This window comes from Sebastes umbrosus, chromosome 12, assembly GCF_015220745.1.
Source record: "Sebastes umbrosus isolate fSebUmb1 chromosome 12, fSebUmb1.pri, whole genome shotgun sequence".
In the NCBI taxonomy this organism is placed as follows: domain Eukaryota; kingdom Metazoa; phylum Chordata; class Actinopteri; order Perciformes; family Sebastidae; genus Sebastes; species Sebastes umbrosus.
In genome coordinates, this window is record NC_051280.1 from 1,252,226 (window position 1) to 1,277,396 (window position 25,171).

Consider the following 25,171-nt stretch of genomic DNA (forward strand, 5'->3'; position numbering starts at 1 on the left):
CCACCTCAGCTTGGGGTTAAGTGTCTTGCTCAAGGACACATCGACATCAGGGGATCGAACCACCAACCTTCCGATTGGTGGACGACCTGCTCTACCCTCTGAGCCACAGCCACCCGTTGATGATTTAATGATTTTCTCACTAACAAAAGAGGCCTGTAAGGTCAACACAGTAGCATTTCTAAAATATCTAGCGGGCCATTTACCTTCACAGTGATGCATTTGTGGGATGAGCAGCACAGCTGATTATGTGGGTAGCGCCCAAGAAAAAATTGCCAAAATGCACTGCCAATGGTAAACAGTGTATTCTCCTGTTGGTATTGACTCTTGTTTTGAGTTGTTTGGTGGATTGGATGATTGAACTCTCTGTCAGTAACAAGGAACAAACAAGACATATTGGCTACACTTTATTCATTTAATACACTGTTAGGAGCCTCAGTAGCGGTGGAAGATCCATACGCAGCCACAACAGCCTGGCACCTCCTCCTCATGCTGGTCACCAACCTGGTCACACGTTGCAGTGGGATGGCGTTCCATTCCTCAACCAGGATTGGTTGCAGGTCAGCCAGCGTGGTTGTGTTGGTCACTCTAACACGTACAGCACGCCCAAGCTGATCCCACAAGTGTTGAATTGGGTTGAGGTCTGGCCGTTCCATTCTCTCTACTCCCACATTGTGAAGGTAGTCTGTGATAACCCTGGCTCTGTGGGGGCGAGCGTTGTCATCTTGGAGGATGAAGTTAGGTTCCAGATTGTGGAGATATGGGATCGCCACTGGCTGCAGAATCTCATCCCGATATCTCACTGCATTGAGATGGCCTTCAATGATGACAAGCCTTGTTTTGCCAGTGAGGGAGATGCCGCCCCCCCACACCATGACACTGCCCCCACCAAAAGCTGTTACTCCATCGGTGCAACAATCAGCATAGCGTTCTCCGCGTCGTCTCCATACTTTGACCCCTGCCATCCAACTTTGGCAGACAGAACCTGGACTCATCACTGAACATGACATTCCCCCACATGTTCAGGTTCCATTGTCTGTGTTGTCGACACCAGCGCAAATGGGCCTGACGGTGAAGGGCAGTCATTGCAGGCTTCCTGGTAGCCTTATGAGAATACACTGTTTACCATTGGCAGAGCATTTTGGAACATTTTTCTTGGGCGCTACCCACATAATCAACTGTGCTGCTCATCCCACAAATGCATCATTGTGAAGGTAAATAAACAGGCTTTCCAACAATGTAAAATACAATGCCCATTAGCATTGTAACAACAGAGAAATAATCGACCAAACACAAGTTTACTAACTTTTTTTTCCCAGTTTATATCGCCAATCAGATTAGACTTTATATAACAGTGTATGCAAATGTGAGAACCCCTTGGTTCACCGCTACAGATATTGTAATGTCCTTTTACTTGTTATACTGGAAACATTTGTAGAATTTCTATTCTACTTTTTCATTTTCTTTCTTTGTGTTTTCCTTTTTCTTTAGTTCATTTAAAAGGCTGATTGAAAATGTGTGGAAGGATAAAGATAGGTATGTGCAGGTATGTATGTTGAAGTATATGGGTAGGTGCGTGTAAGTATATATATGTGTATATGCATATGTGAATATGAAAATATAGGAAAATATATGTCTAGATATATTTGTATATAAAAAGGTAAATATGGAGAGCAGCATACATACGGATGGGTATGTATATGTGATTCAGGAATAGCATCTTGAAATCAGTTATTTTATTTTATATTCCTCATTGTTAACTATTAAGGTTATTTTGAAAAAGAAAAGAAATGTATAGGAGATGATAAAATATTTTTTTCGTCTATCTCAATAAAAAGAGAATTAAAAAAAAAGAAAAGAGAAAACATGGCTATTCTTAGCAGTCCGTTCCTCATAGATAGGATTATGTTTTTATCATATGGATACTTGTGCTATTTGCTACCATAGCTAATCTTCTATATGTTTGCTGCTGTATTTCACTGCAACAGAGACATACTGGGGTCACACTTGTGTTCTCTTAGAGCACTTTAGGCCTCAGCTGAAGCATTAAGAGCTTAAAGCCTAAAGACCTTGACTGTTAAATTACCTCTCAGTAATGGCATTTAGCTGACAGATGGGCCAGTGATTCTGGTTTAGTGTGTGTGTGTGTGTGTGTGTGTGTGTGTGCAGCAGATACAACATAATATGTCCAAGCTGAACCAAAAACCTTAGAAAATAAAATTCTGAATATGAATATCAGTTGTTTAGTTTCCTCCAATGAACCAAAATCATTTCAGCTCCTTCCACTTTGAAACACTCCCAAGGAGGACAGTTGGTTACAGGCAAACATTTCTTTAAACATTTCAAAATGTACAAATTAATGATCTGGTTTCCAAATTTTGTGCACTTCAATTTTTGAATTTGTTTTTTCATTGTTCACTTTTGCAGAAGTAAACACATATGGTTTCTATAACTTAAATAATGAACTTAATGTTTCTCACATAAACACATATATAATCCTCTTGATATAAAAAATAAATAAATTAAAAAATACAATAACAACAACAAATGAACTTTTCCCTCTAGTGTTGATCCCCAAGGACGATGATGTCATCTCCTCAGTCCATCCAACACATGCCAAAGTAGGATATCTCAACCAATACCGACATTTATTGTATTCAAGGTCCCCTGAGGATGGATCCTAAAGCCTGGGACACACCAGGAACGTGAGCAGTGCGTGGCGGCTGCGTTACCTGTTGTTTTTTATTTTGGCATCCGTGTTAACAGGTTAGAGCAGCCACACTGCCTGCGTGAGACACGTGTCTCAGCTGTGTCTCTTCTAGAGAATAGAGGTCTCACAGCAACAACAGAGAGTGAAAGTAATCTATTGACAGTATATTAACATCATATCAGCTACATTACTACAGTTTCAATGTCTCTATCTGTAGAATATGTCACGGACAGTGAAGGTGATCTATTGACTGTATATTGACATTATACCAGCAACATTACTACAGTTTTTCATTTCAAAATAAAAGCCCTCAAGTGTTTTTTCTGTAGACAGAATTCCTTCATTTTTTAACACAAGGCTTTTATTCTGAAATATGTGGCGACAGTGTTCTAGAACATGCAGTGACTTGCAGAGCTCCATGAATGAATATAGTACGGAGTTTTAATTGTGGATTATTACTATTATTTACAAATTTCAACACGTTTCTGAACCTTTCTCTGTCTAAAATAAATATAAATTATATTTATAATGAAATGAAATGGTCATTAGAAGGCAAACTCTATTTAGAAAGAAAGGGCTGACAGCAGCAGCAGCAGACACGTAGCTAAAACACAGCTGGTGTGAACACCCGACACGTGAATCACGTTCCTGGTGTGTCCCAGGCTTAATGCTTTTGCGACCCTCTGGCAGGGCCGGCCCTAGACGTTTGGGGGCCCTAACTTTGATGCATATTTTAGTGTCATGTTCTCATTGGAGTTGAATCTCACTTATCTTCATGTGTAAGATGTCCGAATGTAGATAGGGATATGACAACCAAAAAGATATGATGCACAAGGCAACCATATGGTGAAGAACTTCCATTGATTACAAATAACTAATAATATTGTGCAAAGTCTGTGCTTGTACTGGCTGATGATCCAGCATCTCCTGACAAACTGAAGCACCTGTAAATTATAGATAATGATACTATTATGAATTTTATCAGCAGCATCAGGCCCATTCTTGATGGTTATTATTTACTTTGAGATGAGCATCCATATTGCCCAGTATACCCAGCTAATGAATTCAATACTTAATCAGTAGTCCATGTCAATCCATTGTTTTCCATCTCGCTTTAGTCCGGAGTCGTAACTAAACCTTGACTGAGAGACTATATCATCGTCTTGTTTTAAAACGATGTGCGCCTACGAGGAGCGCCATTGGTTGCTAGTCGCTGCTGCGAGTGGCAGCCTGTCTTAGCAGCTCTCCGTGTTTCTACTTTCTTTGTCTTTTTTTTGCTACTTTTTCGTGACTTATAACTTTCTACTGCGCTTAGTTTTTGTCAGTGATAGTATACTGCACACTATGTGTAAATAGTTTCCTTTTTCACAGCCGTCTTATTTAGTTAGCCAGACCAGCGGGCATGATCGGCGGCCAACGGACAGTGTATTCGCTTGAAGCGCTCCTCGCCCATTGGGACCGAGTAGTAGACCCACCGAAGGATTTACCTGCCGAGTTACGGCCACACAGACGGGGAATGAGAGCCGGCGCAATCTCGAGGGAAAGGAGGAGATTTAAACCCGTCCTGCGTTCAGTAATCATTGGGAATGTGAGATCACTGGCCAACAAGACGGACGAGCTATCAGCCCTGGTGAAAGACCAACGGGAATACCTAGAGTCCAGTATGTTGTGCTTTACGGAGACATGCCTAAATGCGATTATACCAGACTGCTTAATGGAACCGGAGGGCTTCACGGTGGTGCGAGCTGACAGAGACAAACAGACCGGTAGAAGAAAGGCTGAGCTCTTGCTGTCTTTGTAAACTCCAGATGGTGTAATCCCAGACACATCACTGTAAAGGAGCGCATCTGTACCCTGGACATGGAGCTGCTGGCTGTGAGTTTGAGGCCGTATTATATCCCTCGAGAGTTCTCACACGCCATTGCAGTTACTGTTTACATCCCATCGAGTGCTGTGGCGGCGCAAGCGAGTGACGTCATCCACTCCACCGTCGCGGGATTACAGACAAGGCACCCCAGCGCATTCATCGTCGTCAACGGATATTTTGAAGTTTGTCTAACTTCAACCAGTATGTGACCTGTAACACAAGACACAATAAGACCCTGGACCTGCTGTATGCCAACATTAAGGAGGCATACAGCGCCGCTGTTCTCCCCCCCCCCACCCCCTTGGCGTATCACACCACAACCTCATAAGGCTTGTACCAACATACAAGCCTGTTGTCAGGAGGCAGCCCGCCGCCAACAGGACTGTTCAACAGTGGTCAGTGGAAGTTGAGGAGGAGCTGAGGGAGTGTTACAGGTCAACAGACTGGGATTTGTTTGAGAGGGTCCACGGTGAGGACATCGATGGACTATCCCATTGCATCACGGACTACATCAGGTTCTGTGAGGAGAGCATCGTACCCACCAAAAATGTACGCTGCTTTCCCAACAACAAACCAGATCAATGGGGACATTAAAGCCCTGTTGAACAGGAAGAAGAGGGTTTTCATTGCCGGGGACATTGAGGGGGCCAAGGTTGTCCAGAAGGAGCTGAAGAAGGAGCTGAGGGCGGCAAAGGACAGCTACAAAGACAGACTGGAGGGGAGATTACAGGCCGACAGCTCCAGGGAGGTGTGTGTGTGTGTGTGTGGGGGGGCGTTCAGGAAGATAACTGGCTACAAACAGACAAGCCCTGGTGTTGAGGGGACCCGGGAACATGCAAATGAGCTAAAACTGTTTTTCAACAGGTTTGACCAACCAACCCCCATGAGCTCAGCAGGACAGCCTGGGTCCCCCACTCACCAACACCAGTGCCCCCTTTCCACACCTTAATAAAGGTTCATCTTATCTTATCTTATCACACCAGTATATTGTGGGGATTGGTCTGCACAGAAGCTGTTGCTCGAAGTTTCATTTTCTGCACGCGCATATGAACGTGCACATGAAGGCATGACACACGTGATCTTTTCTGAGCTGCAGTTTATAAACACCGTTGCCCGTTAGCGTTAATCAAACATAATAAATACTGGCACAAACCTTTAATATGTGCTGATAACCAGTCCAGCTTCAACCTGCATCCCCAACACAACACACACACAGAGGGAGAGCAACTTCATTCTCTGCTCAGGTAGGCATAACCCCTCTATATCTTTACATAGACAATAGTTGATGATGATATATATTAATGCTGATATCATAGACTCAGGTAGACATTACTCCTCTATATCTTTATATAGACAATAGTTGATGTTGATATATATTAATGCTGATATCATAGACTCAGGCTTGTTTTAAATCCACTAAATGATTTCATGAGCTCACATAATATTTTTTGAAAAATACCAATCTGGATTTAGGTCCAATCATAGCACTGAGACAGCACTAGCCAAGGTTATAGATGACCTCAGGTCTTATATGGATATATGAAAAAACACTTTCTGTATTGGTACTACCTGACTTAACCCCAGCGTTTGATAGAGTGTATCACTGGATTCTTTTAGGTAAACTTCACCATCTGATTGGCCTCTCTGGTACTGGTTTTAATTGGTTCAAATTCTATCTTACCGAAAGAGAATTATTTGTAAGCATAGAGGAATGTTCATCTAAAAGCTATAAAATGACTTGTGGTGTTCCTCAAGGTTCAATTTTAGGTCCTGCACTTTTTAATCTTTATATGCTGCCACTTGGAGATGTCATCAAGAGGTATTGCATTAATTTTCATAGTTATGCTGATGACACACATCTTTACATGGCTGTGTCTCCTGATGACTCAGGGCCAGTAGATGCCCTTTTAACTGCATTTCAGATATCAAGATATGGATGGTAGAGAATTTCCTACTGCTCAACCAGGACAAAACTGAAGTCTTGGTTTATGGTTCTGAAGCTCAGAGAGACAAACTCAATCAGAAACTGCGAGCACTGCCATTAAAACACCTGCTAACAAGCACAAAAAAAATCTAGGAGTTATCTTTGATTCAGAGCTTCATTTAAAACCTCACATTAGAAGAATGTGAGAATGCCTTTTATCATCTGAAGAACATTGCCAGAGTGTGACCGTTTCTCTCTCTCGAGCCAATACAGAGACATTAATGAACACCTTTATTACCTGCAGGATTGACTATTGCAATGCACTACTTTCTGGTCTCCCTAAAAAGAACAGCTCAATTACAATTACTGCAAAACTCTGCTACACGCGTATGGACTCGGACCAGAAAGAGAGCACAGTACACCAATTTTAAAGTCTCTGCACTATCTACCTGTTTGCTTCAGAATTCTAATACTGGTTTATAAAGCTGTTAATGGTCTTGGTCCTATCTATTTATCAGATTTGCTTTTAGCCTATGAGCCCTCTCAAACCCTCAGATCTTCCAGTAGTGGCCCTTTTAATTATTCCGAACAAAAATCCACGGTGAGGCATCATTTTATTACTATGGTCCAAGCCTCTGGAACAGCACAGTATGTTGATATTTTTAAACGCAAATTCAAAACCTTCTTTTTAGTCTGACTTTTAATTGAGCTTTATTTATTTATATATTCATGAAAAATATTGTGAAAATATTACAACAATAAAGTCAAAAAAGTTACTGGAGATGAAGTATTTTCAAAAACAAACTCCCAGTGATAGTATTAATTGTATTTGAAATACAGCCAGCGATGCATGATGTCCAATTTAGTGGACAGATGATTAATCGTCATTTTCTCCGAATATAAAATCAATACTTGGAGATTTTAACAACTGTCTTACTCCTCAGTTTTTACTTGATGTTACCAAATTTTATTCACCTGCAGGGGTCTCTTGCTATAGAAGGACTGGCAAGATATCCCTGAGCTGCTCAGTGTTTCTGGCCCTCCGGCACCCATCTTGATTTTCAGAAATTCGTGTTGCACTTAACAATGGCTGGCCAGTGGGTGGCAGTGTATGGGATGATGCATTAGTGTCCACTGTAATGACCACTATGCGTGAAAGGGTTAGTGGCTTCATGTACACTTAGTGAGAGCTCTTGTCCTCTTGTCTCAACCTCTTGCTGTCCTACCTGTTGGAGACATCTCGGGGACACTGGCGCTGTAGGGACCGTCAGGAAATCGTGGCTCATTGTCGTTGATGTCCTGCACCTTGATGATGAACTCAGACTGTGGCTCCAGAGGGAGGCCTGTGTAGATGTCAACAGCCTGGGCCTTCAGTGTGTAGTAGGACTTTTCCTCCCTGTAAAATATTGCATATTACATAATATAAATAAATACATAAATACACAAAAACACAATATATAAACAAGGGTGCTTTAATTTATCAATACAGTGTTCATGCCCTTTTTATAAAGTAATTAGTGAACTGTTCGTCAGTACTTTTTACGAACAAATATCATTAACGAAACATTATTAAAAAGTTTTCTGAATCTGCTCCTCTGATTTATAGAATATGATTTTACAGGACAAACATTTCCAGAAGAATTAAATGTGCAGACTTAAGTCTGTGATAAATAATAAAAAATAACCATCTAACTAGTAATAATAATGGTCCAAAATGATGTAAAATGCGTAGTTTTAATTAAAAAACCTTCAAATTTTCTTGGAGTAGGAGCCCCAAACCCAATATCTCATAGTATCTTTTATTCACTGTAGATATTCACAATGTGTCTGTGTATAATATGTAGGAGCATCCTGACTGGGACTCTGCTCCTAAACCCTGAATGAAGAGATCACACATCTCAGCTCTGCATGTATACCTGCCTGTCTATTTGGCTGCTGTTTATTCCAGACTATAGACATCCCATAATATATTATAGAGTGATGCTGTAGGCTACAAATAACACATGAAAGCACTTTAATTATTAACCCTCTGTACAAACACACCTTAACCCTATAATGTTCCAGATGGAATATTATTGGAGTATTATAGGCCTACAGTAGAATATGCATAGCCCAGATATAATAATATAACAATAAATCACAGCTGACACAGTTTAACATGCTTAAAGAAATAATGAATAAAAAGGAACAAGGCGCAAGAGATTGCGGATACCGGCCGATACACACACCAACATGTGAATAAGGGGAGTACCGGCACTTATTTTTTTCCGCTTCAAGCTCGGTGTGTCCAAGTGGTATATAAACTGGGAATTTTTTTTCAGAAACTTGTGTTTGGTGGATTATTTCTCTGTTGTTACAATGCTAATTGGCATTGTATTTTACATCGTTGGAAAGCCTGTTTATTTACCTTCGCAATGATGTCCAACTTGTAAGGATCATGCATTTGTGGGATGAGCAGCACAGCTGATTATGTGGGTAGCACTCAAGAAAAATGCTCTGCCAATGGTAAACAGAGTATTCTCCTGTTGGTATTGACTCTTGTTTTGAGTTGTTTGGTGGATTGGATGATTGATCTCTCTATCAGTAACAAGGAACAAACAAGACATGTTGGCTATTTTACACTTTTTTCATTTGATACACCGTCAGGCGTGGTTGTGTTGGTCACTCTAACACGTACAAGCTGATCCCACAAGTGTTGAGGGTTGAGGTCTGGACTCTTGGCAGGCCGTTCCATTCTCTCTATTCCCACATTGTGGAGGTAGTCTGTGATAACCCTGGCTCTGTGGGGGCGAGCGTTGTCATCTTGGAGGATGAAGTTAGGTCCCAGATTGTGGAGATATGGGATCGCCACTGGCTGCAGAATCTCATCCCGATAGCTCACTGCATTGAGATGGCCTTCAATGATGACAAGCCTTGTTTTGCCAGTTATGGGAGATGCCGCCCCACACCATGACACTGCCCCCACCAAAAGCTGTTACTCCATCGGTGCAACAATCAGCATAGCGTTCTCCGCGTCGTCTCCATACTTTGACCCTGCCATCCAACTTTGCAGACAGAACCTGGACTCATCATTGAACATGACATTCCCCCACATGTTCAGGTTCCATTGTCTGTGTTGTCGACACCAGCGCAAACGGGCCTGACGGTGAAGGGCAGTCATTGCAGGCTTCCTGGTAGCCTTATGAGAATACACTGTTTACCGTTGGCAGAGCATTTTGGAACATTTTTCTTGGGCGTTACCCACATAATCAGCTGTGCTGCTCATCCCACAAATGCATGATCCTTACAAGTTGGACATCATTGTGAAGGTAAATAAACAGGCTTTCCAACGATGTAAAATACAATGACCATTAGCATTGTAACAACAGAGAAATAATCAAACAAACACAAGTTTACAAACTTTTTTTTCCAAGTTTATATGTCAGCTTGTGCTAGTGCCAACACTGTGGGTTTTACAAATATTATTTTTTTTCATATGTGTTCTGATCAGTCATACCTTGATGAATGAGCATAAATACCAACAAACAAAAACAAATGTCAGATTTGGCCACTTGAAATAATAGAAAAAATCACTGGCTCTGTCCCACACACATACTACCCTCACATGAACACACATCACAAGAATGGATGGGATTACATAATTAAGTATATAATAACTACACCCTTTTAAGGGGACACTAAGGGGACACATGTCTGGCACCATGCTTTCAAGTACAGGCTCACCCCAGAGTGGTGTCCTGTCACCTTTACTCTTTATAATGTACGCAGACAGCTGCAGAACGTCACAGGAAGGCAGTCATATCGTAAAGTTCTCTGATGACACTGCCCTCCTGAGTCTTCTTCGGGGCCAAGACTCAGACCACGGTCAGGTCTTACCTGTTTTTGTAAAATGGTGCGATGATAATTTCTTGGATCTTAACGTATCAAAAACCAAGGAGGTAATCATTGATTTTAAGCAGAATAATGACATACCAAAAGCAAGCATCATTCATAATATGAATGTTGAAATTGTTGACTCTTGGCAATATGTTTGACTCACAGCTTAAATGTGATGTTAACACTGAACTGATAGTCAAACAGGGTCAACAAAGGAGTTATTTAATTCGGAAGCTGAATTCTTTTAATGTCTCTGATAAGATCTTATGTAACTTTTACCATTCTTTTATTGAAAGCCTTTTAACCTTTTCTTTTACCTGCTGGTTTGACGGGTTGTCTGTGAAGGACAAGAACGGTCTTAATAGTATAGTCAAAGTGTGCTTCAAGATTATTGGAGTTCAGCAGAAGGACTCAGGCACAATTTGGGAGAAACAGGTGGCTGAGAAAGCAAAATCAATGATCAGCCACCAGATCACATTGTTTAGACTGAATTCTCTCTGATGCCTTCAGACCGACGTTATAATGTGCCCTTAAGGAGAACAAATCCTTACTCCAAGTCCTTTATCCCTTCTGCTGTTACGCTGCTGAACACAGACCATACCCATTTTAAAAGACTGTTATTTAGAGGAATTTTAAGATATGTTGTTCTTATTTATTGTTTCTTATTTGTTGGCTTTTATTGCTATAGTCCTATGTATTTATATGGTTCTTATTGTAACTTGTCCCTCCAACTGCCCCATACCTTTAATATGTTTCCTTTGACTTAACTAATTATTGGTTGTCTGTTGTATGTATGGATGTATGGATGTATGGACTGGGAATGCTACTAATGAATTGCCCCTTTGGGGATAAATAAAGTTGTCTGAACTGAACTGTCGTGTAGCCAAAATGCCAATGCCATGCCAAAATACTGGTTTTGCAGGGGTTTCAACAGTGGAGTGGAGTAAAGTAAAAACAACCTCCGGTGTTGGGTGATACTGAGAAGACATGTTGTCCATGGTGCACAGCTTGACAATGCTTGACAGTGACATTAGTCTCGTCTGTGGTGCTGATTGTCTAACCGTTAGACTCCCCGCGCTTCTCATTGGCTCTATCGTTTTTAGCTGAGAAACCGCTGTCCTATGTCACGATGCACGGTGAATCATTGAACTCGGTGGAGTGGGTGGATTAAGGTCTGGACCAAGGCAAGGATCTGTCATCATTTTACCTGCATCGTCACAAAGGCCTATGATAATGCCTGTACTGGTATCAGCAGCAGACTTAAAAATGTTCAAAGTTTCCGACTTTAATGAAAATGTATGTTTGATCATTCTGAATCAGTAACATATAATCTTTAACCCGCACAAACTCTTCTCTGTGCCTGAGCAAGCTTGCCTGATTGTTCCCTACAGTGCTACAGATGTAAGGGAGCCGGTCTGTAGGCCTGGCGCACACAGGGAACGTCAGCAGCGCTTAGCGGCACCTATTGTTTTTTATTTCGGCGTCCGTGTTAACAGGTTAGACGTGCGTGAGACGATCATCTCACGCACGTCACACGTACATCTCAGCTGCGTCTCTTCTAGAGAATAGAGGTCTCGCCTATTTTTGTTGCGTGCCGCGCGCGTTTCACAGCAAACAGACAGTGAAAGCGATCTGCTGACTGTATATTAACATCATACCAGCTACATTACTACAGTTTCAATGTCTAGACATCTGTAGAATATGTCACGGACAGTGAAGGTGATCTATTGACTTTATATTGACATCATACCAGCAAGATTACTACATTTGCGATGTCCATCTGTAGAATATGTTACGGAGATGAAAAAAAAGTAAAGACTTATTTTTAAATCAACACTTCCTGCTTTCATTTCAAAATAAAAGCCCTCAAGCGGTTTTTTTCTGTAGACAGAATTCCTTCATTTGTTAACACAAGGCTTTTATTCTGAAATATGTGGCGGACAGTGTTCTAGAACATGCAGTGACTTGCAGAGCTCCGTGAATGAATATAGTACAGAGTTTTAATTGTGGATTATTACTATTATTTACAAATTACCACACGTTTCTAACCTTTCTCTGTCTAAAATAAATATAAATGATATTTCTAATAAAATGAAATAGCCATTAAAAGCCGAACTCTATGTAGAAAGAAAGGGCTGACAGCAGCAGCTGCAGCAACAGGCAAGCAGCTGACTCGCAACCACCACGTTACGCAGCCGCCATGCGCTCCTGACGTTCCTGGTGCGTTCCAGGCTTTAGAACGCATCAACAGCTTGTCAGCAGTAACAGTAAATTGAGACTAGATACTTGCAACCAAGGGAAGCAGCCTCATCTCCTGAAACAGCATACATGGGTCAAGCCGTGACCTTGTGTGAGAACTAGCAAAGGGTCTGCTAGTTATAGAGATGGGACCGCTCCAGTGTATGAAAGAGGTGAACAGCTTCTTTTGGGCGTGCACGTTACGAACCAGCCACTGTTTTGTGTACTGTGCTTTGAGCATTGATAAAGTGTAACAATACTGTAAGAGAATTTTGGCTCGTTCCTATTTTGTCAAAGTGAAATTTGCAAACTTGCCATGACAATCGCCTTCACCTGTTTCCCATTAGCTAACTGTTTTAGCCTATTGTTAATCTGTAAATGACACAGCAGCTGTCCACAGTAATAACCCTCCATTAACGTGCATAACTAGCTGATGTTATCTTTATTATAACGGCTAAATGATTTCAATATGCAAGGCTGGTAAGGTTAGCTTTACTTGTATTACCTTTGATAAAAAGACACAAACAGATGGGAAGCTACTATAGTCCTCTGTTATTTGGCATATTTAATGCTGAAACATGAAGAAAAAAATTGCATAGCATTGATGATGCTTTAAATATGGTCTCCTCGGTCACTGTGATCATTTTAGATGTGATTTAAAGTTGCTTCAGTGGTTACCATGTTCAGAGCGAAAATAAAATGCAAGTGGCTGTGTATGAGTGAAAGTGTTGTCACATTTAGTATTTAAGTATTAAACTTAATGTGCGCTTTATAAATTATTCTTTTCTCACACACTATGAACATTTCTTTAACGTTCAAATGATCATTGTGTGTGAATGGGTGAATGCTGACATGTAGTGTAAAGCGCTTTGAGTGGTTGGAAGACTAGAAAAGCGCTATATAAATGCAAGTCCGTCCATCCATTTACCATGTCATGTGATCCCGCTTTGAGTAACGGATCAACGGATTTAAAGGCATTTTGTTTGCCAAAACACTGCACACTATATCATAACTTTAACTTTGGAAAGTTAGCACTGTAGTTGTACTCTAATTGGGAGAGTAAAACAGCATCGTGTTCTGTTATGCATATTATTTTTGCAATGATTACAATGTAATAAACAAGGACACATTATTAATGCTAATTCCTTCTCTGTAATGTAGATCAATCTGTGCTTATTAGATGCCAATAATTCTCTATTAGAAGCTCTTTAGACATCATTACAGTATTGTTATCATTATTGATCAGTACTGACCTGTCGAGCCCCACCAGTGCATGTATATCTCCTGTAATTTGATCAATGGTGAAGATGGACCCAGCTCCTTCTCCTGACAGAGTATACTTGACTGCATTGTCTCCATGGTCCATGTCTGTGTGGAGCTGCAGGAAGAAACGGAACATTACATCGTGCATCTCCTGAATGCTCCAACTACAGCAGCAATCGGTCACATTATGGCCCAGTTCAATGTCATAATTGATAATGTGTAAAACAGAACACAAGCTTTCATATTCTTTTCCCATTAAAACATCACAGAGATGGAAAAAGAAGTCCCACTTAGGAAACATCTCCAAACCACAGCAAAGCAAGACAAAAGAGATTTATATGCTGATCATATAAACAAGAGATGAATGATATCCAAGGTGATGCCATGAGTGGCGGCCTCGGTGAGGCACTCTTGTACTTTTTCTGTTTTTGTCTGTTTTTTCAGTTTTTTTGCTCTTCCTCTCTGGTTACATACTCCAGAGATGGACCTTTGAACATCCGACAAGCAACTTGGCAAACCTTAAAGTAAGGCCCATTCTGCCCAAATACTACTTTGTGTCCAATCACTGATAGTTTTAAAGGTTTGTTCCACCTAAATACTACTTTCTGTCTAACAAGTTAATTCATTTCAACTTCCACCTTTGACAGTATTACGGTTTAGATTCCTGCTTTTCTAGCAGTGTATTTCAGCTCTTACATTTTTCAACTCTGCCAGTTTTACAATTACATTTTTCAGGAGTACAGTCCTTTAAGATTCCATATTTTCAGCAATGCTTTACAATTCATTTCAGCTGTCAGCATTCCCACGGATTTTCTGCAGGAAATGCATTTTCCAGTTGTTATACATTGTACCTTTAAATAAAGAAACAGCTAACTGATGAAAATGAGCCTCTACAACACCAAAGATAATGGGAACTCCAGCCATTTTCACACATGAAGATCAGTTTACTGGTTATATAGTACTACTCAGTCTGGGTAACAGTTGTATAGTCCAGTCAGTAGAAAATCATTTTCTACTTCTCCCGTGTTTTGAATGTTGATGTTTCTGAACCAAAAATATGTTTCAGAAATATCACTAAATATCACTTCAAAGAGCAAAGTCTACAAATAGAAAACAGAAAACAGTTACTTCAAACCAAGAAGAAACCACACCAGTCTTCAAAAATGTATTTTGTGACGCAATATAGCGAGCAAGCGTTTCAAATAAGAAACATCAAAAAAACGCAATTGGAACATTCTTCAGAGCGACGCATCTCTCCAACCACTGTTTGCAGAACCACCCATGTTCTCATACAGACGTGCACCAACACTGAAAGACAAGGTGGTACGGAGCTATCTTCCACCTTCCACATGAACAACCTGGCTACAAAAGCCCTGTGGAACTTTTAAATGTGGGAATTGCAATCATTGTGATAATATCATGAAAATCAATCACTTTCAGGATGTGAACACATGTCGCACATATCAAATGAGACATTTTGCTAACTGCAACACCACATGTGTTGTCTACAGATCGGAGTGCCCCCGTGGTTGTTTCTATGTAGGACGAACAAAAAGAAGACTAAAAGACAGAGTTGCGGAACATAAAAATGCCATCCGTACAAAGAATGCTGATTATGCTATGGCATTACATTATGAGCAAACAGGACATGGCAACCCTAACACACTGAAAGTCATAGTGTTGGAAGTTGTTGAAAAGGACATCAGAGGAGGCGACCGCCTGAGAAGACGACTCCAACCAGAGACCTTTTGGATTGTACAACTAAAAGCAACAAAATACCTCGACCTCAATGATGAGATAGACTTTTCTCCTTTTCTGTGAATTATCACTTCAGGAATAACACTGTATAAAAATTGTATTTTAATAGATTAAACTATTGAAAGTCATCTTTGCTGCAGAAGTTGTTAATTTCTCCCTGATTTCAGATCAGATTCCTGCTGGAACGTGTGCTGAGTGAAGTGGTTTATAAAATTAAAAATTAAAAATGTATAAAAAAATGTTTTATGTGGGATAACTGCTGCCAAACTCTATTTCGTAGTCACACAGACTCATCCTCTGGGCTTCAGTGACGCAGTGTAGACGGTGATTGATTGACAGCACAGACCTGCAAATGCTGACCAATCAGAGCAGACTAGGATTTATGAGGAGGGGTCTTAAAGAGACAGACGCTGAACCAGGGCTTTTCAGACAGAGGGTGAAAGAAGCTTTATGCAGGCAGACAGTATGAGAAGTAAACGTTTTTTAACATTTCAGCATGCAAATTAAAAGAAAAAAAGAAAATTAAAATACATGTATGGACCTGAAGAGGAGCATAATATGTGACCTTTAACATGAAATGGAAAATCAGCAGTGGTGGAAGAAGTATTCACATCTTTTACTTGAATAAAAGTAGCAATACTACTTACAGTATAAAAATACTCTGTTACAAGTTATTCCTGCTAATAACAGGTTGGTTATCTATACACACAACACTTAACCTAACGATTCAATGATTGATTCAATCAAGTATGTAGATGTCCCGATAAATAATCAATATGTGACAATCCGGCATTGATTGATGCCACAAACATAACAACACAGACACGCACACATTTACTTTAAACTTTCTCAGGAGTGCAGAAATGTGCCTAATCTTGTCACCAACAGTAACTTGACAAGGTGAAGAGTATACTTAAGGGCAGGAGAACATAGTTATACACACTCGCACACTCACACATGGTCCTACAACCTTTTTTTGTCATGACCAGTGAAGAGAGAAATCCAGGGAGTTTCCACCTCAACCTGTACTTAGTGTGTGTGTGTGTGTGTGTGTGTGTGTGTGTGTGTGTGTGTGTGTGTGTGTGTGTGTAGTGCAGTGAATCTGTGCTGCCCAGAGTCTTGTAGGCATTCCTGTATAGGTTCTCTGTGCCTTTATATTCCTCATAGCCTTCTTCACTCCTTCACCACTCTTTATTCCTTCTCACTTCACTGATCCTTCTAGATTCCAGCTGCCTAGCTGTAACTCAAAACAGTTTGAAAAATATATAATGTCCTCATTATTTTCATACTATTATGATTTTAAAAGAATTATATTTGTTGTTGAGGTACCGTACTATCAAACAAATCCTCCAAATTAAATTCCAAAATACATTGTATGCAATTGCCCTTTAGAACAACACACAGACGTGTTTTTCTGATCTGGAGCCCCCATCAGCAGGGTGCCTTCAAAATATTTTAGAAATCACTGTTTCATAAATAAAGCCATGTTCTGCTCTGCGACAGTTAAAGTTTGGTTAGGTTTAAGTAATGGTTAGGATTAGGGAGTGATCATGGTTTGAGTTAAAATTACTAATTTGTTGAGGATAGGGAACTTCGTCGTCATGGTTACAATAACAACCACTCGGTCAAGGTTAGGTGAGGATTGAGGTCATGGTTTAAAGGTGTTGAATACGATATTCAGAGCATATCTAGTGCCTCCAAATGGCTCTCAACATGGCGGCTATGAACAGTGCAAACAGTGAGAGAACAGAGAGAACAGTGTTAACCTGAGGGGGAACCGGAGGGTGGGTGCTACTCTTCCATGGTGACGCCATCGGTGCTAGTCAGTGGGGCACGCTGACATGCACTAAAAGCATGAGCGGCCGGCCGGCCGGCTATGTTGTTGTTTTAGTTCTTTTCTCTTTTATTTAGGACAGATAATCTGTTTTTAGTTGCAACTCAAAGTTACAATCTTACCCCTAGAATTTTGAAAACATACCAAGACACTAAATATCTACAAAAGAGTGAACAAACCACCATTGTCACAGGAGGTAGTAACTACAGAAATCAAACCTGGCCCAGTTACCACAAGCGCCAAATTTCATTTTACCAAAATGCTTAATTTGATCCCTGATGAGCCCCCAATTAGTCACATCCTGGCTAAAAGGACGGGAGACCACGTATAAGTTGTAACTAAATATATGTGTATTTACTAAAATATAAATTAAACTAAAGACAACCAAATACAGCAAAACCAAGATGGTGGAAGCTGACCGACTGCCATCGGCTTACATGCAGAAGGGAGAGGCCAAGGAGTACTGCCCAGAGAGGGTTTGCTGACACTGACTTGCAACAGCAACTCCTGAATATGGGCTTTTCTGTATGTCACTGTCAAATTTCAATTTATGATCCCACTGTATTTACTACTTAACTACTCCACCTCTTCCTATCTGAAAAACTATCCTGGTCACAATCATAAACTGTATATAAGAAGTGGACGTGGTCACCATGACGTCACCCATTGGTTTGTGAACTGCCGTTTGGAAGCCTCGAGTTCGACATTTTGGCCGTCGCCATCTTGGTTTTGGCCATTTGTCATGTTAATTACTGAATATCTGTATTCCTTCTATTGACTTATTAAATGGGCCCTTGAGTTTTAAAGTTGCACTAAAATGGAAGCTGGTAGAAAAGCTGACACATTTCAAAACTTACAGATCAGATGTAAACAATATTTACTTACCTTTCCGACATACTGTGGTTCAGATCCCATGTACTCCTCCAGGACAAAGAACTGGTTCCACACCCATCCTCTTTTAATACGCTGGACCCTCGACCTCCCATGTCTCCCTAGCCTCGTCCTGCCCTCTAATGATGTCACTTCCCCCGAAGCGACTCTCACAGTCTTTCCTCCAGTCCCTTCCCTGGCTGACATCAGTCCAGCCTTAGTTCTGCTTTTGAGCAGAGCCTGCAGGGGGATTTGGGAGCTGTAGTCCAACAGGAAACAGGAGCCCACCAGAAACAGAGTGGCATATTCCCTTGTGATCATCAGGGAGTATCGCTGTTAAAAAAAAAAACTAAAAAAAAAAAAAAAACTAGTGATAAGTGAAAAAGCTGTCTATTTCCAGGTTGGAAATGGACATGCATCCAAAACTGGATTTGCCCTGAAGATATGCATTGGACAAAGTGTTTAAATTCCAATATGATCCAAAGTGATGAGAGGAGTCTGTCAATGCAGTGCCCTTGCAGAGGTGTGAGAGTTACTGAAGATCGTAATGTCGGCTAAAGGAACAGTCAGTGAACACTTTGGTTTGATGTTGTCTGAGGTTCCATCAAAGAGCTTGTGTTTAGAGTTAAACGTCTTTGGTCCGTTTTTGTGACATCCAGGTCATATTTGGAGTTTGACTGCAGAGGAACCAAGATGACCACCTTGTCTTCTCTTCACTTTTCTTCACTCTCAGCTTTGTCACCTGGAGGAAAAAGTGAAGATAACAATGTTGAGCATGAAAGTTCATTCTTGACCTCGGAAACAGTAGAAATGTTCTAGCAGATTGATTGCTGGACTGTTTACACTACACAACTTGCTGTCTTGTAATCTGTGTGCGTAGTCATGCTTGTTGATGTTGACGCTGACACACGTGTTCACATAATAGCCTGTTTCCACACATCTATACCATTTCCCCTATGTACATCAGTCACTGTGTTGTGTTATGTTTATTCATGCAAACCTCCAACACCCGAGGTGGTCCGTGTTGCAAATGCAACACATAGCAGACAGGTACAGGCGACCCCTCCACCAGGTTTCTCCTCAACCCGTGTCTTGCTCTCTCATTGGTTGTAGCTCCCCGACAGGTCCAGCTATTTAGCCTGCTAGATATCTGGAATGTGTCTGCGATGCATCAGAACAGTTCTCACATGGAGCTCAAGCGTTGATGTCTGAGTGACGAGCCAACGTGGATTTTTTTTGTGTAGTGTAGTTGCCATATACTACCACCTGTATCACATGACACCCCATTGACAGTCCCAGGGTATCAAATACCGAGGCTTTGTCATGGCCATCAGTGTTCAGTACCGCTGCACAAGGCAGCCCTTAGCGCCGGTATGAGATGCACCGGGCCTTCTATTAACTACAATGTAAACCTATCCACGGCAACAGTAAATGCTTTGAGAGAGTGCGCCGGGAGTGTGGTGACGTTGTTTAAAGAGTAAATCAGCTGTTCCTTTGTGTCCCGTGTTCATTTAAGCCCAACCATGTTGTTTTTTCCTAAACCTAACTATAGTGGTTTTGTTGTCTAAACCTAGCGTGATGCCAAGCCAAGGGGCGTGACGCCAAGCCAAGGGGCGTGACTCCAAGCCAAGGGGCGGTATGTGAGTTGGGATAAGAAGGAGTTGCAATTTTTTATCACCAGAAACATCTGTTTGACTTCATGAACTGTAATCTCACAAGAGAGCTTTGCTTGCTCCTTTTGATATCTGGAATACAGAATGATGGCCACCTTCCTGTTTGTGGACATTTTGATACCCTGGGCTAGACATGCACATGGCACATTATCCTAGTTTTAATTAGATTCAAGATATGATAAGGAGCCTGACTTTCATTCATGGATGTCAAAAAACATTTAGAGATCCAATATTCATTTCAATTAATATTTATAAATATGTGTTTGTTTCACAGCTGAATAGCTCTGTTTTTAAAGAAAGGAACCTGCTGGTTCCCTGTGATATTTAGAATAGAGTGAGGTGTGTCACCTGTAAAATGTCGCTGAAATACTGTAGGTGCAAAGCGGCTGTTTTTTTAGACCCGAAGCAGATCTGCTTACATCTCTCACTAATGCTAAACAGTCATATAATTAACAGAAACTGATGTCCACTGTCACTATATTGTAGCATTATTGCAGAGCAGATTAATAATCAATCATTAATTAATAACTCAAAATTATGAATGAAAAACCCATGCATTGTCGTAAAATGCGAAGGAGAGTGATGGCACTTAGCTTCAGCTATCATACACAATTAGTTTCAATGTCATAATTCAACTTTATATTCAATGCATTATTCAATTTAAGACGCCACCCAATTTTGGAAAAAACAGGAAAAACTTCAAAATTTGATAATAATCAATTGAGTCTCATAATCTCAGGGTTGCTACGGAGTTCTTGGATGTAGTGAATGGTGAATGTGTGTATGTGTGTGTGTGTGTGTGTGTGTGTTCACCAGAGAGCCTTTAGTCTAGTCGGGCACATAACCTAGAGTATTAAAATAATTTTTAAAGGAAAATGCAAGTGGAGTAGCGGTTCAAAGTGGATAACCTACCAGCAGATCTCTCTGCCCTAGAACAGAGGTCAGAAACCTTTACTATCAAAAGAACCATTTTAGTCAAAGTAAAAAAAACAATCTGTCTGGAGCCGCAAAACATCTGATCAATGTGACGAAGGTAACACAGTTTATAGTCTAAGTATATAGTATATAAATCTAATGTAGTGAGGGCAAAAGAGCAAATGTACTACGGAGTATTAGGGCCACATTGAGGGAAAAAACATCTGAGATTTACAGAATAAAGTCATAATTTTACGAGAAAAAAAGTCGTAATATTACAATAATAAACTCTTAACTTTACGAGAAAAAAGAAAGTAACACGTAAAATTACTACTTTATAATATTACGACTTTATTCTTATAATACTATAACTTTTTTTCTCGTAAACGAATGACTTTATTCTCGAATTCTCAGATTAATTTTTTTCCTCAATGTGGCCCTAATACACAAAAAAATGTATTTCCATTTTAAAAAATACACAGGGAGCCACTGGAGAGGGGCTAAAGAGACGTATGTGGCTCCGGAGCCGCAGGTTGCTGACCCCTGACCTAGAGTATTAAAATCATTTTTAAAGGAAAATGCAAGTGGAGTCGTGGTTCAGAGTGGATAAACTACCAGCAGATCTCTATGCCCTAGAACTTACAAACATGTACTACCGGCTACACCAAAATGATGGATGTCTCAGCTTTGTATTATGACAATACTCAAAATATCAAATGTCTCTTGAACGTTCTCGCAGAAGATCTTTATATCGTTGTATCTTTGTAGCATCTTAAACCCCTAACACTTTCAGGTTCAGTTTTACAGCTAGAGTGAAGATACTGGCATCATATGAAACTAGAAACCCTGATGAATCCATCGATAGCAACTTTGTCATGCTCAATTTTCAAAGGGGTCCCTTGACCTCTGACCTCAAGATATTAGGGGTGAGTGGATCGATCTGAAAATATCAATACTACCGATACCTACGTCTCGTTTTGAAGATTCTAATGTCAGTGGGATCCATACAGAAAAAAAGATCAGTTTCTCTCTTCTACACCCATCTATATCTCATCAAAGACTAGAACTGCATCACTTAGTTCTCTCATTCTATGGCAGAAATGTCTCCGCAGAGAGAAACGTTATCGTCTCCGACCAAAACTCCGGTGTCTCCCCTGTTCCCTCCGGCCAATAGCCAACACTAGGATCAGCATTGATTCATGGAGAGACCTTCGTCTGGTCAGCTAACATTACTGCCAAGCAGCTGAAATATAGAGTGATATTGTGCTTTTAGCTGACGTGAGTCGCCCCCCCTTTTTTAGCAATGCTCGTTCATGTCTATGTAGAGCGAGCACAAGCGCGAACCCGACATTGACTTTCGTTGACTTAACAGGTGTCGCTGATAACAAGCATTTCTGATTCTTACAAACAGTCCCTTTAAGGGGCCAATATAACAAAATATGTAATGCATCTTGAGATGCTTCATATTTATGTGTTTACCAACCAATCTGCCACACAAGATTCTAACTTCTCCTATCCACTAACCCCCTTAGCAAGCCCTACAGCCAGCTAAATGAATCCTGAACTTCAAAAACTGCAATCTAGCTTCACATAATCATAAACTGATCAAAGGGCTCGAACCACAGGCGTGTTCGTCCACAGAGGCTCTCCTGCTTAGGAATGCACAACATGTCCTGATTGCAGCTCCTCTTCTTTAGCTGTCACTTCTTTAATTGATTTAAGAGAGCCTAGAGGCTCCCCAACCCCCTCCGGCTTACTGTTCCACCTCTCGCTACTAATACTTAAATACTTAACTTGATACTCGGCAACACATGAAATATAAACCATTAAGAAACGGACGGAGAGACTCAGAGACTTCATTTGACATCTCTGGTGTAGAGTCAGTGCTCTTGTGTTCATTTTCTCATCAACAAGCACTAGTAGGAGAGAAAAGCAGAGCGGTTACCTCACACAAGCCTCTCAGTGTCCCTTCGATCTGCTGCTAAGTAGACTAAGTCCATAGATTTCCTGTAACTCTCTCCATGGCCGTTGCTCCGTCTCTGTTACTTCACCCTGTTGAACAAAAAGCACGCTCTATTTGCCCTGTTCCCTCTCTTCAGTTCTCTTTTCTGTGTATCCTCTCAGCTCTCTTTATCTTTTTCCCTCTAAGTCCCTCCCTCTCTCATACAGCCATTGACCCCCCCCCCTCCCTCGCAGTACTTTCATCCAATCCTCTCCTGATTCTATGTTCTTCTTGTTCACTCTCTAGGTTTTTCTCTAAGATTCTAATGTATTTTATTGGCAGGAACATAATTAAGTACTGTGTTATATAACGTTTAGTGATGGAAATTGTATTAAGGGCTGTAATTATTAATTTCCAATCTGGTTTACCTCATACACAGGTATGTTCAAGTTCAAGTTCAAGACCTTAATTTGTCCCCGAGGGGCGATTGGTTTTGCCGCAGTAGCGAACAACAACATCAACATCTCATCACAATAAGACAATATACATTTACTGTACATCCCCACATACTAAAACAGGGAAAAAAAGTGAAACCTTAAAGTACCAAAAATATTAAAAGAGTTATAATATTAAGATAATGACCAGAACAGAAGAACAGTCATGGGTGGATGTGCTGACATTACCTATAGTTTACAGAGTTCAGCAGTGAAATGGCCAAGGGTATGAAAGAGAATTTATATCGGTTAGTTTTGACTGATGGTTGTCTGAGGCAGGAACCAGAGGGCAGAAACTTCAATTCTGAATGCAGGGGGTGTGTGGGGGGGATTCTGCTTTCTTTATCAGCTGTTTGTTGGACAGTTTAGACAGACATGTCTGCTGAGTGCCGATGATTTTGCTGCTGATTTTTATCACACTTGTTAATGAGTTTTTCTGTTTGAGGTTGAGGGATGCATACCAGCAAATAAAAGCAAAAGTGTAAACTGACTCAATAAAAGATTTATAATACAGTGTCATCAGGGATTTCTCAACCTGGAACTTGGCTAGCTTCCTCAAACAAAAGAGACGCTGCTGGCTTTTCTTACACAGCATATCTGTGTTCCTCTCAAAGGTCAACTTATTGTCAAATATGATGCCCAAATACTTGTAAAATTCAACAATCTCAACATCTAGTCCATTTATTGTAGTATTTGCAGGAGTTTGTTGTTGACATCTGAAATCAATGCACATGTCACATTCAATTCTAAAAAGGCGTCATTACACCAGTTTAAAAAATAATTGAACCAGGACCATGAGACACTTCATCAATGTTCAGCAGGCTCACAATAACTGTGTCATCAGCAAACTTAACAATGTGCTGGTCATCAAACTCACTACGACAGTCATTGGTGTACATAATGTACAGGAGAGGAGAGAGGACACATCCTTGGCGCAGAATAAACAGGACAAGAGGCTGAAAGCTCAAACACAGTTTGTACGTTAAAAATATTAAAAACAGGAGGGCAATCGAATGAGCTACACAGTGCAATTTTAAGAGTGTATGACACTGACGCAATGACTTGATATACTTTAAATAGCAAAGACACACAGGGAGCAGTTAAGGCTACTAATAATATAGGCCCCAACACACACGGTGAAGCACAACGTAAGATCCAATAGGGCAAAATACCACTGCACATACATGTTTAGAATCACAACTCTTATGTTGCACACAGGAAATAATAGTTGGATTAACACTGTAACCAACAATATACTATGAGCAGACAAGCGGGGGTCTCTAAAATTATATGGAGCCTATAACTCCTAATTAATTACCCTACAGCTTAAAGACTGCAGCGCCCATCAACAATATGGCATTATGCCCAATAACAATACCAAAAAACATACAAAAGGCCCCTTACTCAAACTAAACTCCTAACATGGGAAATAAACAGTGACCGTAAATATTGCACTTGAAGTTGACAGTCCTATGAAAATAAACAGACTACATTCATTTTATGCCGTACCTTTAAGTCACCTAGATTACACTCAAACCAGCGGCATGCTTTAATACTAAAAAGGAAAAGAAAATACATTAAACAATGTCATAGTTACATTCTAGTAGTGCACGACTTACAATCATAATCCCGGACGGGTCAAATAAACACCAGACTTTCAACCAGGAGGCCGCTGTTGGTGTCCCGTGTGAAACTAAAAGTAACGTTGACTTATTTTATCATGTCAGTCTTTAGTCACGTGACTCGTCAGTCCCGTGAGTCATGTGACTCGTCAGTAATGTGAGTCTTTAGTCAGTGAAGTCAACGTCAA

The 25,171-nt window shown here is 40.6% G+C and overlaps 1 protein-coding gene across 1 annotated transcript in view; it reads right to left on the bottom strand.

Annotated features, from left to right (window-relative positions):
* cdh12a (cadherin 12, type 2a (N-cadherin 2)) overlaps positions 1 to 23,018 on the bottom strand; it is a 56,564-nt gene extending 33,546 nt beyond the window's left edge. The window contains exons 1-4 of the mRNA XM_037788593.1: positions 22,871 to 23,018; positions 18,353 to 19,079; positions 13,866 to 13,990; positions 7,725 to 7,894 (exon numbers count right to left, since the gene is read on the bottom strand). Coding sequence (XP_037644521.1) covers positions 7,725 to 7,894; positions 13,866 to 13,990; positions 18,353 to 18,658 — 601 coding nt within the window. The 5' untranslated portion in view covers positions 18,659 to 19,079; positions 22,871 to 23,018. The remainder of the gene's footprint in view (positions 1 to 7,724; positions 7,895 to 13,865; positions 13,991 to 18,352; positions 19,080 to 22,870) is intronic.
* Between the last annotated feature and the right edge of the window lie 2,153 nt (positions 23,019 to 25,171).